Raw genomic sequence first — 18794 nt, 5'->3', positions numbered from 1 at the left:
TTTCCATTCACAGTTGTGAAAATGATCATATGCCAACTCACAGGACGAATTTAAGAATTTCATTAATAAGTATATGTGGTAGTGCTTTAAGAAAAATAAGTGTGGTATTGCTTTATAAACTGGACAGCACTGCACAAAAAGGTAAGGCATAAATTTATTTGTGTTATAAAGTCATTTGTTCATTTGTGCTTTTCACACAATGCTTATATAAAGAATCCTATTAATCTATAAAAATATTTCATACATTAGGAAAACTCAATAAATAGGATAGTCAGGATGTGGTATGCCTCATTAATAGAACTAGTTAAACTTATCCATTTTAGTTTCTCTTATTAAAGGCTTCAGGAAAATCTTCTAAGAGTACTACCCCTTTCTCTGGGCTTGAGGATATCTTTTTTTAACACTGATACCATTTTAATCCCCCTTCAGGGTGAAATGGATCAAATGGTAGAATTTGGCTAATTCACAAAAAATTATGATTCCTCTGTCTTAGCTCAAATATGTTATTTGGGTACATGTCTCAGGAATTTAATCTCAAGGGGGATCATGGGTGGCTCAGCGGTTTAGCGCCTGCCTTTGGCCCAGGGCGTGATCCTAGAGTCCCGGGATCGAGTCCCCGCGTCGGGTTCCCAGCATGGGGCCTGCTTCTCCCTCTGCCTCTCTCTCTCTCTCTCTCTCTGTATGTCTATCATGAATAAATAAATAAAAATAAATCTTTAAAAAAAAAAGGAATTTAATCTCAGGATATATTCTGATTGTAACAATTTAGCAATAGTAAAACAAGTCTAGATGAAAATTTATCAGAGAAGTCTAAGACTGAGGTAGAAATGATTGACAAATTTGTGACATCCAAAAAGAGCCTTTTACATTCTTGGATCACCCCCAAAGATAGTCCCCTTTTTAGCTAAGATCAATTTCTAGATCTTTTTATTAAAAAGTCAATCTGATAATGAGGGAATGGAGATTCTTTGTGGAACTCAGAATGTGTATCAAAGGCCTGTAAATTTATGCAGTAACTTATTATAATCTTGAGTTATAATGCTTAGAGCCCCATTGGGGAGGTTACCTATTGGAAGGGTAACATATGGTAAATGACCTCCAAAATTATGAATCAGAGACTTACAGGTCAGCTATTCTATGGAACAAATACACAAAATAATAACTCGAATCACTGGACTCAGCCCTGTCTCTGCAACAAAAATAGTTTCTTTACTGAAACAGATGAATTAGACAATCTCTAGAAAAATTAACAGAAAAAACACTGAATAAGCATTAAAAAACCAAAAAGTAGGCAGAGAGAGGTTTGCTTTATTTCATCAACTGTTTTCAACAGCTTTTTGACTGAAAATAGCTTTAGCTTCTTAATAATAATGCCTGAATCTTGAACATAATTTATAATTTCTCTAACTTTTAACTGCTATCTATTTCTTCCGAGGCTACAGCCTGAGAAAACTATCATTAATTTTTAAAGTTTCCTAGGCTATATACTATCTAATATTTTAAATGGGACCTCAACCTTTCAAAGGTTAATATTTCAATAATTCAATTCAAAAAGGGTTTTCTTCCTGTGCCCAAATAGGAAGAACCCTCTGCTACCTGGCAATTTATAGGACTCTAATCCATGAATCTTTTAATTTTCACTTAGTTAAGGAACAAGGTTTTTAGTTTCTTCTGTCCTGAAGAAGTAAAAATAGTAGTTCAAAGATACTTAACTAGAGAACTATACTTCTAGCAAAAATTATTTGCATTTTCTCTTAGTTTTCAAGCCACTCCTTGGTTTCCTATCTCTACAGAACAAATCATTAACACTGCAGCTTATTTAAATATTTTTCAATGTAAAAAAAAATTATAGTCCTTTTTTTTTTTTAAAGATTTTATTTATTTGAGAGAGAGAACATGAGCAGGGTAGGGTGGAGGGACAGAGGGAGAGAAAGAAGAAGGCTCCCAGCTGAGCAGAGGGAGCCCAAGGTGGGGCTTGATCCCAGGACCTTGGATCACGACCTAAGTGGAAGACACACACTGACTGAGCCACCCAGATGCTCCATAGTCAAGTTATTTCTTGAAGGGCTTTCCTACACCTTAAAAAAAGTTTTTTAAGTCTTTTTCAAGTTTTTAAAAAAATATTTTATTTTTTTATTTATTTGAGAGAGAGAGCACGAATATCCATTGGTTGGTGAGAGGAAAGGCAGAGAATCTCAAGTAGACTTCTCGCTAAGTGCAGAGCCGGAGGTGGTTCTACTGCACAACCCCAAGATCATGCCGTGAGCTGAAAACCAAGAGGTGGACGCTTAACCAACTGAGCCACCCAGGCGCCCCTGACGTTTTTTTAAATGGAAAGGGACATAAAAAGGAATTGATCTTTTTTTTTTTTTTTTAAGGTTTAAAAATAAAGTAACCTTTACACCCAAAATGGGACTTGACCTTATGACTCCAAGATTAAAAGTTACACACTCTGAAGACTGAGCCAGCCAGGCAACCCAAAAGAAACTGATCATAATATATTTTTAAAAATATCTTTCTCCACAAGCATTTAAAGCAAACTGTATTTAAAAAAAGAAGAAGAAAAAGTTTCCTACCTCTAATACCCTGGTTTGCAGGAGAAATTGGTTTGGTGGTTTCTACTACATAATCCAATATGCCTTGTGTTATTTCACTGTTGCCTTGAAGTTTAGTTTCCAACAAAACTTTCTTTCTCTTTTTTTTCTGTCCTTCAATGGGAACTTCATGTAACAAAATCTTAGATGAGAAAAATTTAAAGAGAGAAAGTTTAAAATAAAATTTACTTGACCTAGAATATAATAAGCCAGCAATCTTCCTTAACCCCAGCCTCAGAATATCCTGGGAAGCTTTTAAAACAATAGCAGTGCCTAGCTTCATCTCAGACCTATTAATGTCTAGGGAACAGGGTCCTGGTATTAGAAGTTTTAAAGTTCCCCAGATGATGCACAGTGTAGCCAGGATTGAGAACTAGTAAACCAGAGCACTGCTGAAACAGCAGCCTCCTGACAACCTCTGCAATATCCTTTAATAGGTTTCAGATAACTAATCTTACAAAAGCAATTTTAAGCAACATGCTAGAGAAATTAGTTGGACATAGGTTACATCAGAAGTATTCTATGATGCTTGGAATCTGTTGCATAGCAAAGATAATTCTGTTTTAGGGTTTTCCAGGGTTTTTTTTTGCTTCAATCACGTTTCCTAATATATGTAAAACAATTCAGGACTAGAGAGAAGTAACTTAATTGCCTAAAACTTTAATTAAAGGTAGAGAGATATTTTAAAATGAACTGTACAAAAAGATTTCTTTGGGGAAATAACCAAGAATAATATTTCCATTGGAATTTGGAATAAACCGATTTTTGCAATTTTTAAAAAAAATTTTTGAGAGCCATTTAATAAAGTGTACTAAAAACTAAATCTGTACATTATAAGGAAAACTCAAATGACTACCTTTTAATATCTAATAATTTATATCCTATCAATCAACAGAAAAATGGCCAAAAGGCATGCAACACACAAAAAGACAATGATGGGCAGAGACCTAGGAGCATCAATTCTACCTTTTCAAGATCTAGGTTGTCAACAAGAATTTAGAAGACATGATAAGACTTTACGTAAATGAAAATGATAACGAAAAATGACATCCAATGGTAGCAAATCAAATGTTAGTAAATTGTTCTTACTTCATATGACTTAGCTCGGTATTCCCGAGAATTGAGACTGGCAGTATTCTTTGGACGAATAACAGCAACATAAGCATCTTCGATGTTTTCTGGATTTCCCATTGCTTTACAAAACAAACACAGAAATCCTCTGGAATATTAAAAGACATATAATCAACATAATCACTTTGAAAAACAATTTTAAAAATAACATGTTTATTTTTCTATCTTAGAATATATATACTACCAAAAAGGCAAGCCAGAGATGACTGCATCTATTCAAAACCTTAGCTTATAATTTTAAGATTTCCTTATGGTCCTTTTTTCCTTTTCTGTGAAAAGTAAAAATATTTTAATGGAGATACATACTTTTTATATGTCTAGCCTGCATAAGAATCTAACTTTTGGACCTAAAAAAAGGTGATGTGGTTATAACATATCTTGTAAATACTAAGCAAGTAATTACCTGCAATAATAATTCAGAATACTACACACTTACTTTCCATAAATGACACAAGTAAATGTCATATTGTTAATAGTTTGGAACCTGGAAATAGGTAGCTGCCATTACATTCTTTCCAAAATCTTTAGAAAGAACTTTGATATTTGACATTTGGATAAGCTAAATTATACCTTATAATTTTCTTTGAAGATGCCTATTACAGAGTCAAAAACATTTGATCAATGGATAAAATCTCTCTGATGATGACTTATGAATATTTTTCACTTCCATTATCAATTCCCTAGATAACTCCAACATTTTTTTCACAATATATGTTTTACAAACAAACACACACACACCCCCCACACATTTTTTCCTCAGACTAATTTTAAGTAACCATTGAGGGATTTCCAACAAGCATTTGTATTTCAAGCACTATCTCCCTTGTGTTTTTTTTTTTTTAAAAGGCATTGTATTGTGAATATACTGTATGACATATATAGCACAATTACACAAACCTTTTTTTCTATTAAACACCTAAAAGAGAAATCAAGTAATCTTTAGTCTTCTAAACACAATTTAAAGCAATCAATTCATATGCTGGTCAACTTAGGTTAAAAAAAGAATTATGGAGAAAGGTATGACTAGAGTTAGCAATATGTTTAGACTGCGTTTTAGATAAAGGTTCAAGTGTAACAATAGGAAATAGGTGGCGTTTTGTTATGGCTCATTTTATTCTGAAAAATGCTTAGGCATAAATGATACTGCTCCAAGCAATGAGGCCTTACAAATATGCAGAAATGCTTCACAACTGGAGTTGGTTTCCTACCTGGGATCATTGAAAATATGTAGGGGCATTTCTGGTTGTCACTATGACTGGGGAAGGGGGGAGGGATACAAATGCCATTTTGTCCCCATGGGGCAGGTTTGTTAGCATTTCTTTGCTATAGCAGACAATCCTGTTTAACAAAACGTAAATAATATCTTTAATAAAATCATTTGCTATATTGAGTACTTAAGAACAAACTAAAACCTTTTCCACCAGAGAAAAAGAGAAGATTTGGTAAATGAATATGGGCATTGTAAATGTAAATAAGCAGAAGTCAAAGTTGATAAGAGGATTTACCAGTTTGCAAAGTATATGCTAATTATCAGCAATGATCAGAAGTGTATGTTCATAAATAAATACCAAAAAATGGGACATTATCTTAGATCCCTGTAAAACGTTCCTGAGACAGAAAATGATCCACCTTCTTCCATCCTTAAGCAATGTTTCTTAATCATTTAAATCCATGCCAGCTTTAAATAATGAAACCAAGCCAAACCCACAAAACCTTTCTGTCCACATAGTTGAAAATCATATTTTTTTATCAAATATTTTTTATTCCTGCCAACCAAAGTGATTTTATCAAGTAGTCCTTAAATTTTTATTGCTTTTGTTTTCTGTATATAGAATTTAATGTTTGTAAAATAATCGGAATAGCTAACACCTACAATGCTTATTACATACTAGACACTATATTAAGTACTTTACATATATTAATTCATTTTCCCCCTAAATCTGATGGAGGCAGATAATATTATTATATCCGTTTTACAGAAAAAAAAAAGCTGAGGTGGAGTAGCTAAGTTACTTGATCCTTCTGCATTCTCCAGGAACAAGTCACTATTTCAAAGCATTATAACATTAAAGAGAAGAGATGGTGACTAAATGTCAGGAAGAATTCCTCTAGAGGAATTTATTTGTTGGCCATAAAAATCTCATCCTTTTGCTACCAAGAGAGGAAGTATTAATAAAGTACAATAGAAAATAGCCATCAGTGCTACTTCTAAGTCAGCGTGCTTTTCTCCCTGTCCCTCAACCAGTTCTACTAATCATCACTTATCAGGGTCAACAAGTGTCACCGATAATTTTCAAAGGCTTTCTTTCTGTTAAGTGACGTTCTGTTCTGTAATTTTAGATATTTAATAATCTGCAAATTGCTTTTGAAGACAATTACACTGAATTTGGCTAAGAGAGAAGAAACTAAGTAATACTGGCATTGGGAACCAAATGAAATCCTACGGCGAACACCAAAGTTATTTAAGGTTATTCGGGAGAGCATGATTTCAAACTGAATATATCTAAATATGCTATATATCAGCTGCTGCTGTAGTTCTGCAACCCAATTCTAAGGGAACCAACTAATAATACAGTAGCTTGGGGCTAAGGGCAGAAAGATCATAGAATGAATTGTTTTTATACTGTTACGAAAACGTACTTCAATTCTTGGCATTTCCCCCCATAAGATAAGGCCTTCAAAGCAGTTAAGAGACTGCAGATGCAGAGAGAACGAAGCATTTGCAAACAGAAACTGTGAAGGCACACAAGCTCTCCAAAAGAGTGAGAAGGGAATGGGGAGTGAGATCCTCAGTCAGGCCAGCTGCATCAAAGATTTCTTTTGAAGATTAAAAAAAAAACAAAACATGAATAAAAAGCAAAGAGCCAAATGCCTCAAAAGATGGAAAGAAGTGTAGATAGGCGAGCTGGAATAACTAGTTGTGAATCGCTTTCCCTGAAATGACAAAACAAAACAAAACAAAAACCACAACACCTCTCTGCCCGGGTTTTTCCTCTGCCACCACCCACCAACATCCACTACCTGGAAAGGCCGTGCACGCCTCTTGGCTCAAAGAGCCGCCACCCCAAAAGTGGCTTTGGCTTCTTTGTTACTACACGTAAGAAATGAATGCCTTGCCTGGAGAAACCAGATGTGGAGATAGTTCAGCCTCCCACCTCTGTTTCCTCTCGCTGGAGTGTGGCTCTCGCTCCTCCTCGTCTCACCCGTGAGGGCGGCCGAGCGCCTCCCGGGCCGCTACATTCAGCTCCCTGGGTGGGACAGTCACCTGCGGGGCGGGGTGCCGTCACCGCTTTCTCATTCCTCCGTTTCCCAGCCGCCAGGCCTAACTTCCTGTGGCAGGAAAACCCTTGGTGGCCACCAGACGCCGCCTGGCGTGTTCAGCCGCGCTGCCCAAAACGCGCCAGAGTCCCTGGGCTCGGAGAAGCTTTGGCCGACTAGTTCTTTACTGTCCTTCCCTCTCCTCGCTCCTCACCATGATCCTCACTCCCGAAATTAGGCGTTGCCGGGTCTTCAGAGGCCCTTGCTTTCCATCCCGCCGCTACCGGGGCGAGGAAACCACTTCCGGGGTTGCCCCCTTTGCAGCGTCGCGGTTGGCCGCGGAAGAGCTTCCGGGTCGACGGACGAGCTGCTGCCGTTCCTGCTGCTTCCCGCTGGGGCTGCGGGCTGTCTGGGGCTGGTGGCGGCGGCTCGAGGACACGGGTGGCAGCGGCCGGCACGCCAGCGGCTGAGCCGGCGGCGGGGGAGGGGAGGAGGGCGGCCGGGGCTGCGTGCGCGCGCGCTAGGCTGGAGCATGAGGCGGACTTGACCGCGAGGCGGAGGCAAAAGCCACCGCCCCCTCTCCCCCTCCCTTGAGCGAGGCGGCGAGGCGGCCAGAGAGGGATGGGGGGCGCCCGCCCAGCCTGAGTCTCGTCGCGGGCGCCTCGGTCTCACGCAGCGTTCCTCGCGGGCCTCTAGTGCGCACTCTCAGCCCCAGCAGCCTCTGCCCGGCGGGTGCACCTGGGCCGGCGCGGAGGGGGCGCCCGCCTGGGTGGGTGGGGCGGGGAGGGCACCTGAGGTCACCTGCTCGGCGCGAGAGGCAGAGGCGGCCACGGCGGCGGCAGAACTGCGGAGCTGCGGGGTCCACCCGGCCCTAACCCTCAGCCCGGGAAGTAACCGTAAGTCCCCGCTTTACCGTCCGAGTGTGAGTGAGGCTATCTCAGCCCTCTTGGGGCTCCGAATCCAGCGCTGCCTAGTTCACGCCCTGCCGGGTCTGCCACTAATGTGTCGCCTTCTTCTTATAGAAGACTGTACCCCTGTCTGTCTGTCCCCGTCTCGGAACAGGCAGCATCCTCTGTCGGTCCCGTGGGGCTGTTCTCCCAGCGAATTTGCGGGTCTCAGTGGCGCGTCTCATCCCCCTCAGCCAGATGCATCTCCTTGTCCCTCTGTCCTCAAAGATCCTGTGTCCTCCCTCTTTTTCTCTCTGTATCCCAGACCTGGCAACCTCCCCCGCCCGTCCTTTGGGACGTGGAAAGCCACGGGTTCGGCGAATCTCGTGGACTAGAGGGTCTTGAGCGGATGGGTGAAAGTGCTCTGCAGGGGTGTGATGGGTGGGGATAGGTGCAGACAGCTCCGATGGACCTTTATTTTTGCAGCGTCTGCCACCAAAACAAAAGAGAGTGGGTCGCTCCCTGGACCTGCATTCCTCTCCCTTCTTGATTGTGTATAAGCTCTTTTCTGTACGTTGCTGTTTGAGTCGCAGGAAATTGGAACTAGAGCCTTAATTAAGCATCTCCTGAGGAGGTTTTAGGAATTAGTCTCACAAAGTCTATTCACACGGAATTGACATAGTAAACAATTTTCTTTTGGAATGAAGACCCTTTCCAGAAAAGCTATCTATTATGCTAGTAGATCTAAGGAAATGAATGTAAAACAAAAGTCTCATGTTTCCAGTACGTTTTTATGCCTTTAAATTTTTAGTGTTTTGGATTTACATTTAGTAAATGTAAATTTACAGAGTGTGTGCATGTGTGTGATGTGGAAGAATTTATATTGGAAAGTTTTGCATTGTCAGGGGTTAAAAACACTAAAGTGATTTTTAAAGATCATATCAGATTGTTTTTGGTAAGATAATATTTTTAGTCGTTAATTTCAGAGAGATCTTTTTTTTTTTTGCAGATTTGGATCAGCTACCAGCAGATGTTACACACTTTTGTGCCTATGACTTTACTGCTTCTTAGTTTAAAAAAGAAATTAACTGAATATCCAGTGTGTATTTTCAGATTTCGGGCGCGGCATTTTTTCCTCTTTGAATGTAGTTTGCTTTTTGAACTACCACTGCAGAACTTTCCAGAAGTTAGATTTAAAAATAATTGTAATGCTTTCTGTGACTGAACAATAGCTGTTACACATCTTCTTACTTATGACACTTTCCAGGGCTCTATAGGAAGCGAATAATAATTTAAGAATAATTTTACTCTGTGTATTGCAGGTTCTTTGTTAACCATTTGTAAACTGTTCTGTAATATAAACTGGTAGCATTGGTTTTTTTGTATTGTTTTGTTTTGTTTTGTTTTTTTCCTGAAACGTAGTCATTGTGTTAAGAAAGGTAGATGTGTTTAATGATTCTTGTGGTTGTTTTCAGACCCTTCTTTTAACACTTGTTTTGGGGCTATTTGCTTTGTAACTTTATATTGTTCACAGATTTTAGTTTAAGTAGGTTCAGGAGATGTAGCTCCAACTGTCTGTCTGGAAGTATACTTTACTGGTTTGTTTCCGAAGCCAAGCACTGTTCAGAGTTGAGTATGTTATTAAAGGTGTTGCTTTTCGTAAAATTGATGAGTTTCCAAATATGGGTGAGGTGATGGGGTGTAACTTAGAAAAGTCTTTTTTTTTTTTTTTTTTTAAGTCTATTGATCCCTGTTATCTTTGGAAGTAGGGTGAGGAAGATAGCACTGTATTGCACGTTACACTTTTTCCTTTGCTGACTGCACTGGGAATTTTGAGTTTGCAATATGAAAATGTCCCCAAACCATGCAGATTATGCCATAACGGTGAGTTCTAACAGGTGGCTGCTGAGACAAAAGTTTTTTTGGTTACTCTTTTGTACTCCTATTGCACTGCCCACTTTTGAGAGTTGATTTTCTTTCTTTCTCCTTCCTTTTCTGGAGTGTGCAGTTGAACTTGTGAAAGTGAAACCTGTGTCTTTACAATGTACTTGTAAGTAAAAGTTCAAGCTTTCATATATAAATAGTTGGAAGAACTTGAATTAAGCTTATCTTAGTCTCCTAGAATGGAAGTTAGAAAAGATTCCTCAATGCTCTGGGTACTTTTTCCTTCATTGAGGATGGACACAACATTTATTTAGATGAAATTTAAAAATACTTTTCTGTGATATTAGACTTTATATGTGACACATTTGCCAATATAGATTTGAAAGTGGCTCAATCATTATTTTAAAAACCAGTCTGAGAGGAGTTTCTATGAATTGTTTTATTTTTTATTTTATTTTATTTTTTTAAACTTTTATTTAATTATTCATGAGAGACACGGAGACAGAAACACAGGCAGAGAGAGAAGCAGGCTTCATTGCAGGGAGCCCGATGCGGGACTCAATCCTGGGACTCGAGGATCATGCCCTGGGCCCTAGACAAACACTCAACCGCTGAGACACCCAGGGGTCCCTATGAATTGTTTTAAAAAATACTTATATATCTTATTTCCTTTCTCAAAGTGATTTGCTTAGGGAATAACAATTTTTGGACTCTTAAGTTTATTTTTCAGACAATCTCAGACTATCTTTTTTTTCTTTTGCAGGTAACTTACTTTCATACTCACTTCATTTCTGTAAATCTTTATTGAATGCCTGCTGTAGGTGCCAGGCACTATGTTTGATTCTGGGACTACAAGTATAAATACATTAGGATTCCTTTCCTCATTGAATTTGCCAGTCTAGATATTTGACTGTGATTCTATCCATCTGCTTTTACAGACATCTCTAATAGGTTTTGAAGTCACTTTGCTGTACTTTGGGGTTGTTTCATATCCTTCTATAAGAATAAATACACTAAATGCCATTTATTGAGTGCTTAACTTATACTACCATGCTAAATGCTTTATATATATAATTTCATTCAGTTCTTACACTGGTTCTAAAAAAGTATTTTATCTCCACTTAAAAACCATACAGATTATTATCTATAGTAATATTGAATGTTGTTTTACTCATAATATATGAGAAAAGATTCAACCTTAAGATTCCTCTGTAAGAAAAAGAAGTTGTAATATGTTATAACAATTTTTAATCCTCTACTAATGCTTTGAATAAATTCTCATTTCATAAGGTATTAATATTGTTTATTTTCTAAAGCAGACAAATTATATACTATCAATGTAATATTCAGTAGTTACTGATACTTTAGAAAAGACAATTCTGAAGTTCCTTATGATTAATTGTAATATAGATCTCCAGGCACCTAGAACTTTTTTTTCTTCTAGTTCAACAGTAGGACCAGCAGCTTATAAAATGTACTTAAAAATGTGTGTATTCTCCAGGAAAGATATGATGTTGGAGCTATATGTAATCTTTTGAGTTTAATTTTGATAACTGTCTAATGTCTTGGAGAGTTTTGGTTTCTGCAGTGAAAATGTATTCCTTCAGATTTTAAAATGATCTTGTTTTTATCTATTAGGATATGTACTTTATCAGCAATTTAATATAGTTCAATCTAATCATTTTTCAGAGCCTCACATTTTAAAAAAAATGATCTTCTGTCTTGTCTTTTCTCCAAGAACTTCATTTGTATTCTAAACATTTTTTTCTACTTTTGTTGTTTGTTTTGTTTTTACCATAAACCCTCAACAGTTTGCCATTCTTTAGGTCAAGGCATCTGCTACTGGTTATACACTCTTGTGTTTTTGGAACAGATAATTATTCCTCCTTCAAGTTCCTAAGAAAGGTAATCCTTGATGTTTTCCTGCCCTTAGTCAGACATATTATAACTTGACATAGACAGTCTTTTCCTTCCCATGTAGCAGAATTCTTAAACTCAGGTCACTGTTTTTGATTGGAACAATATTGGGAATTCCTGGTAAGGTACATAACAATGACTAAATTACAAATGTGTTAGGTGCTAGGACCATAAAAATGAGTAAGTCAAGATTCCTTTCCTCATTGAACTGTAATATGCCTATTGAAAATCCATGAAGTTAAAAATGAAATTCATTTAAAACTATTTCTCCAAATAAGCATAAAAACATTGTCCTCCTTCTTAATCTATCCCCTCAGAGTATTGTAAAGGAAAGGATATAAATAAACATATTAAGCCAGGGTTTTTATTCTATTTCCTGGCCTCAGGCAGAAAAGATGATTTACAGAAAATATGACTTTCGGGGATCCCTGGGTGGCGCAGCGGTGTGGCGCCTGCCTTTGGCCCAGGGTGCGATCCTGGAGACCCGGGATCGAATCCCACATCAGGCTCCCGGTGCATGGAGCCTGCTTCTCCCTCTGCCTATGTCTCTGCCTCTCTCTCTCTCTCTGGGACTATCATAAATAAATAAAAATTAAAAAAAAAAAAAAAGAAAGAAAATATGACTTTCTCTGACTTACGGAAAGATGCCAGAACAGGGCAAAGAACTCTTAACCCACTTCCCTCAGATTTCACCATTGTTAATATTTTACTGCATTTCGTGTATAGCCTGCTTTCTCTCTGTTTCCAAACATACATTACATATATGTGTGTATATGTGCATAAAAATACATGCATACATACCCATTATTACAGTCTTTTTCTGAACCTTTTGGAGCAAGCAGCAGACACAGTGTATCATTACCTGTAAACACTAGTGTCTGTTTTTCAAAAGCAAGGCACTCTCTAATATAACTGACATATAACCCTCTAAATCAGAAAATAAGCATTCATACAACACTACTGTCTAGTCCAAAGAACCTGTTCATATTTCATCGACAATCGGAGCAGCCTTTCTTTCTTTTATGACCCAAGATTCTATGCAGGAATACATTTTGTATTTAGTCATCATGTTTCTTCAGACTTCTTCAGCATCATTTTTCCCTATCTTTCATGTCCTTGACAGTTTTAGAAAGTACAAGGCCCTTCATTCTGTAGGATGACCCTGAACCTAGCTTCGTGTAATATTTCCTCATGACTCCAATCAGTTCATGCATTCCTGGCAGGAATACCACAGAAATAGATCTGTGCCCTTCTTAGTACTTTGCATCCAGAGGCATATGATGTCAGCCTTGCCACTGCTGGGGATTAAAACCTTGATCATATTGGTAATCCTTTTGTATTTGATGAGTATTTGTGGAGAGATATTCCAAAATTAGGCCAGGATCTTGTTTCTTGTCAAACGTTTCTAGTCACTAGCCTTAATGTGGGTATCAGTGAAGACGCTCCCCTTAACCACTTCTTTGATAATTGCCAAATGATATTACTTTCTCATTCCTTCTCCTTGTGTTAGTTGGGATTTTATCATAAAGTGGAACTTTCCTTTCTCCCTCATTTAATTATTTGTTTATTAAATCAGTAAGAACTCATAGATTTCTATTTTATTTAATTTGTTGTCATTTGTTACTATTATTACTCATTTTGCTGTTTAAATTGTTCCTGATTTAGCCTGTGGGAGCCCCTTCAAGCTGGCTCCTATGCCTATTTATCATGCTCCCATCTCATTCATTGTGCGTTTCTGGCAGAACATGCTGTTCCTTGTTCATTCTGTACTTTGCCTGGTCTAGCCCTGGAATCAGCCATTTCTCCAAGGAATCCTGCTTGGTCTTTGTTATTGTTGTTTGTTTTTGTAAAAGATGGTATTTAAAAACAAAGATTTAGGGGTTTAGTGTGCTCATTGCTACTGGGGTGTCATTACTTATAGGAACTAGGAAATGTATGACTATGAGTATGGTTTGTATACACACACATATATAATAAACACATGTATGTTCATAATTATTTCTGTACCTGGGTGTGTATATTATTAAAGCATAAGTTTGTCCCTCTACATTCAATTTCAGTGTAATACTCCAGGGTTCTTTCTAGCCTTCTTCCTTTCCACACTTATAAATGCCTTCTCTGGTAGTAGAAAACTTGGCTTCACATTAGCCTCAGTGTAATTATCATTTGCCCAGTTGTTTGACTTAATTACTCAGTGTGTTACCATTCTCCCTGCCATGTAGACCATCTTCTACCATCCTAGCGATTGACTGCTGGGCCTACTGACCTGTGCCTTTTTGTGGATCTATAACCCCTGAGTGGGCCGACAACTGTCTGCACCAGTGCATCTCCACACAACACCCATTATCCTTGCCTCCGGCTAGTTGGCTCACAGCTCTTCTGGCCTTCCTAACATGCTCTCAGTGCCCTTTATCCTCAGCCAGCATGCAGACTACTTCGCATAGCCCAGTATTTCATTAGTTAATTTTTAAGCATATTTCCAGGATTTATAAGCACACAAATATATGATGAAATGTATACATAATTTCCCCACATAAAAATGATAGCATCCTATATTAAATGTTCTACACTTTGTTTTTTAATGACTATATAGTATTTCGTTGTGTATGTGTACATCCAGACACACACACACACACATACCCCTACCTACCTGTGAATGATTAACAGTCATAAATCCCTTCCATCCTGGTATTCATTCCCCTTTGCAATGTGGCTTTGTTGCTTCTCTAGAGGCAGAATATATGTCTCCATCTTTTGAGTCTTGGTTGACCCTGTGATTTGTTTTGACTGATGAATATGGTGGAAGTGATATATGAGATCTGGAGCTTTGTCCTTAAAGGACCTTCAAGGGATGATTTCCTGCAATTGTCATGTAAGGAAGCTGGTCTAGGCTATAGTAGGATGGCAGGGCTCTTGGAAATGAACCAGGACTCCCCAGTGGACAGCATCTCCCAACAGACATGAAAATAGACACTCTTGGATCTGCTGGTCCAGCTCACTCTTTAGCTGAGTGTACCCACAGAAGAACCAGAGGTGAAACTAGGAAAAAAACAAAAACAAAAACAAAAACAAAAACCCTGCCCAGCCAGCCGACATAATTGTGAGAAATAATGTAATTGTTTTGAGGCATTAAGTTTGGGGTGTAGCAATAGACAGCTGAAACCATGTTTGTGTTCCTTTTGGACAGCTAGGTTGTCTCTAGTCTATTATGAACAATATTGCAATGAATATCTTGGATATAGTACTTGCCATTTTAATTTTAATAAATAATGCCAGATTATATTTTCAGAAATGCTGATAAAATTTTTCCTGCCATCATTAGTGTTTGAGGGTATTTCCCCCACAAACTATCACTGATTTTTTTGGGGCAATAAAATAAGTAAAAAGTTTCTTGTGGTGCTTAATTCTACATTTCATTAACTTTGTGAAGCTGGACATCTTTTGATATATTAGTTGGTCCTTTTGGTTTTTCAGTTCTGTGAATTGCTCATTCATATCTTTACTCATTTTTTCCTTTGGATTTTTTACCTTATCAATGTTTTAGTTTTCTTTGATATGTTATCAATGTAATCTTTTATGTTTGCAAATGTGTTTTGTCAGTCTTTTTTTTTTGTCTTAGTTTATGGCATCATTTGTCATCTTTTTTTTGGTGGGGGGTATATCATATAGTCATTTGTGTCTCTTTTTCTCTGTGGCTTCTACTTGTTCCTGTCTTGAGAATATCTCTCTCCTGTCTCAAGTAATATAAACATTTTCCTAAGTTTTCTTCTTTGTATTGTCTTTGCTGTCAATCAGGAATCATGTTTAGTTGCCCCAGAAATCAAAAAAAAAAAAAAATAGCATAAACAAATTAGTATCATTTTCCTTAAGTAATGAGAAATTAGAGATAGACCATTAAGAGCTGTTATGATGCTTCCACAATGCTATCTAGAATTCAGGCTCATTTGTCTTTCTTTCAGTGATCTGTAGCAGGTGCTTGTCAACTTTTGGTCCCAGATGGCATTCAGGCTGAGAAGCAACTTCCTTCTGTTTCTTCTTTCATCATTCATTGCTCTGCTTGTGTTAATTGAGGATCAAATCCAGTTTGATGACTGTAACCTCTGGGAGATTATGAGACCAAGACAAAGCAGATCCCCCAAAATAGCAAGTTCCCTTGAAATATTTTCTCTGTTCTTTGAAAATAATAATACTGATTTTGCTTTCTGTGTTATAATAAATGTATGTGTAGAATAAGGCCCCAGAATCTTTCTTTTAACCTATTAGGACTGCTTTGAGGGTTTTTTTGGAGTTATTTGCAGGTAGGTACACAGGAAAATAAACATGATTATATTCTCAAATTGGAAACTAATGATTTTAAAAACCGGACTTTATCCTTATGTTCAATAAGTAATGTTAAGGGTGTTTTATGTGCTAATAACTATGGTAAACAGTGGATATAAAACTCTATATGATGTGAACCTTGTTTACAGAAAGTTTACCAGATAATTGGAGGAGCAGATTAAACATTTCATTATGATATTACATGGTAAATTGAGTGTATTAACTCAGGAAGCAGGACATCTAACTATGTTAGTTGAGGGTTGAGGAGCTATGATCAGGGAACTTGATGGAGAAAATGGCTCTTGAGCTGAGAGTTGAATGACTTGCAGGAGTTAGCCTATTAAGGAGGAGCTTATTAGGGGTATGGGAAGAGTATTCCATGAGCTTTAGTAATTCAGAAGTAGGTCTGAGTTATAAGAAATAGGCTGGGATGAAATAATTTCTGGTTTGGGCAGGGACTTTTCTTTAATTCCTTAGGGCTGGAAGCCTTGGGAAGGTTTTTAAATGGAATTGAACAAGATCAAATTTGTCTTTTGATAAAGGTAAGGTAGTTGTAGTTGAGCCTGGAAGCAAGGGTACCTATTAGGTAGGAAGTTTATCTGATACATTAAAATCTATTCCATATTAGGACCGCCTAGCTGGCTCAGTGGGTGGAGCATGTAACTCTTGATCTTGAGTGGTGAGTTTGAATCCCATGTTGGGCATAGAACTTACCTTAAAAAAATAATAAAATCTATTCCATATTAGTTAAGTAAATATTTATTAAACACCTATGTGAGTATGATTAATACAGATATAGAGAAAACATAATTCCTACTTTCAAGGAGTTTATATTTTAAGATAATTAAAAACTTAAAATATATCAACAATATGAGGCAGTATACTAATATTATGGTTTCTTTTTTTTTTAAAGATTTATTTATTTATTTATTCATGAGAGAGAGAGAGAGAGAGAGAGAGAGAGGCAGAGACACAGGAGGAGAGAGAAACAGGCTCCATGCCGGGAGCCCGATGAGGGACTCGATCCCAGGACTCCAGGATCGCGCCCTGGGCCAGAGGCAGGCGCCAAACCGCTGAGCCACCCAGGGATCCCCCTAATATTATGGTTTCTGTCCTATAAAATGAGGGCAAGTAAGGACTAGAATTAAAACTTGAACCCAGCAGATCTTCATGGTTTCAAAGCTCTTATTTTTCCATGTGGCAGGCTCTGCTACCCTCCACAGCACTGATTTCCCCTTAACTTATTTAATTGTATGTTGCCTGTAAGTTACCTCAAAACCCTTGTGAAATAAGATTATAGTACAATTAAAATGATTTTCAGCTTAAGACACAAAGTATCAAAGGAACTACACTGGCTTTTTATCCAGGCAGTCTCTGTTGAATGGAGTATAACCAGGAAGATAAATGTTGGTCAGAAAAATTGCCACATTATCTAAACTATATAGTTACTAAAACAGTCTGGAGATTTGTTTCTGGGAAATTTAGTATTGAACTAATAGGGCAGTGGAGGACAAGGCTGGCATGGCATGCCATGTCACTAGATAGCTGGACAGCGTTCTTACTAATGTTAAGGGTCCTTTTTTCCAGTTAGTATATACAGCATGGAATGAGAAAAGAGCATCACTATTGCCAGTAAATACATAAAGCAATGATGGTTTTTGATGATGTATTTATTTTTATTTCCAGAGAGCAGTTGGAAAAGTAAAGATTATCCTATATCTCTTTCTTTTTTTCTTTGGTTTTTTGTTTTGTTTTGTTTTTTAATTTTTATTTATTTATGATAGTCACACAGAGAGAGAGAGAGAGAGGCAGAGACACAGGTAGAGGGAGAAGCAGGCTCCGTGCACTGGGAGCCCGACGTGGGATTCGATCCCGGGTCTCCAGGATCGCGCCCTGGGCCAAAGGCAGGCGCTCAACCGCTGCGCCACCCAAGGATCCCTATCTCTTTCAATCGCTCTAATGCCTTACTTTATTTTAATCTGTTGAATGAGATATTTTGACTCAAGCCAGGTAGAGATGGCTGGAGATAATGTTATCCTTTGGTGTCTGTCTACCTCTGTTAGGATATGCTTGTCATGTGATGTCTATAGGCCTCAATTTTCTTGCTTGGAAATTGATACACTTGGATAAATATAGCTGACCCTTGAACAACGTGGATCTGAACTGTGCAGATCCATTTATATGCAGATTTTTTAAAAATAAATACAGTATCGTGCTGTAAATGGATTTCCTTAGGATTTTCTTAATAACATTCTCTTTTCTCTAGCTTACTTTATTGTAAGAATATAGTGTATAGTACATAAAACGTAAAATATGTGTTAATCAACTGTTTATGTTCTCAGTAAGGCTTCCACTCAACAGTAGGCTATTAGTTATGTTTTTAGGGAGTCAAAAGTTATAAGTGGGTTTTTGACTGTGTAGGGTCCAGCACCCCAACCCCCATGTTGTTGAAGGATCATTTGTAATCTGAGGGTTTTTTCTTGCTCTGAAATGTGACTTGACATGACATCTACAGAATTACTGTAAAAGGATACGATATTCTGATTGGGAAAAAAAAAAAAAAAAACCTTTTCTATAGCATAGGGAGAATAAGAAAAGAAAGAGAGGTCGCACTGAGAACTTGGTGTCATGGAATGAAGAAAAACATTCTTCAGAAACTTTGAAGGAGGTGTTACTTCTGACTTTTTTAAGGGTTGTGAATACACAACCTTTGAATGTGGATTAAATGCCACATAATGATACATAAGGTGGTCAAAAGTGCAAAATAATAGGGTTCTTATACTCAAGGATTATAGTTTAGTAG

At 37.7% G+C, this 18794-nt stretch overlaps 2 protein-coding genes across 18 annotated transcripts in view; one reads left to right on the top strand and one right to left on the bottom strand.

The window, feature by feature from the left end:
- The window catches only part of KRIT1 (KRIT1 ankyrin repeat containing), a 35847-nt gene extending 28472 nt beyond the window's left edge, over window positions 1-7375 (bottom strand). The window contains exons 1-3 of one of the 6 annotated variants that reach the window (XM_077857003.1): window positions 6843-7375; window positions 3684-3787; window positions 2577-2736 (exon numbers count right to left, since the gene is read on the bottom strand). In XM_077857003.1, coding sequence (XP_077713129.1) covers window positions 2577-2736; window positions 3684-3785 — 262 coding nt within the window. In that variant the 5' untranslated portion in view covers window positions 3786-3787; window positions 6843-7375. Of the gene's footprint in view, window positions 1-2576; window positions 2737-3683; window positions 3814-6842 lie in introns of all 6 variants that reach the window. The other 5 variants (XM_077857002.1, XM_077857005.1, XM_077857004.1 and 2 more) reach the window with 5 other exon arrangements.
- ANKIB1 (ankyrin repeat and IBR domain containing 1) overlaps window positions 1-18794 on the top strand; it is a 235388-nt gene that overhangs the window by 96820 nt on the left and 119774 nt on the right. The window contains exons 1-2 of one of the 12 annotated variants that reach the window (XM_077856992.1): window positions 7395-7879; window positions 11581-11659. The exons of 9 other annotated variants lie outside the window; for them this stretch is intronic. The gene's annotated coding sequence lies outside the window, so the exon portion shown is untranslated. Of the gene's footprint in view, window positions 1-7394; window positions 7880-11565; window positions 11660-18794 lie in introns of those variants that run through there. 2 more of the 12 variants (XM_077856991.1, XM_077856985.1) reach the window with 2 other exon arrangements.

This window comes from Canis aureus, chromosome 18 (genome assembly GCF_053574225.1).
Source record: "Canis aureus isolate CA01 chromosome 18, VMU_Caureus_v.1.0, whole genome shotgun sequence".
Taxonomy (NCBI): domain Eukaryota; kingdom Metazoa; phylum Chordata; class Mammalia; order Carnivora; family Canidae; genus Canis; species Canis aureus.
Note: the sequence above shows the minus strand (reverse complement) of the source record. Positions and strands in the feature narration are given on the sequence as shown.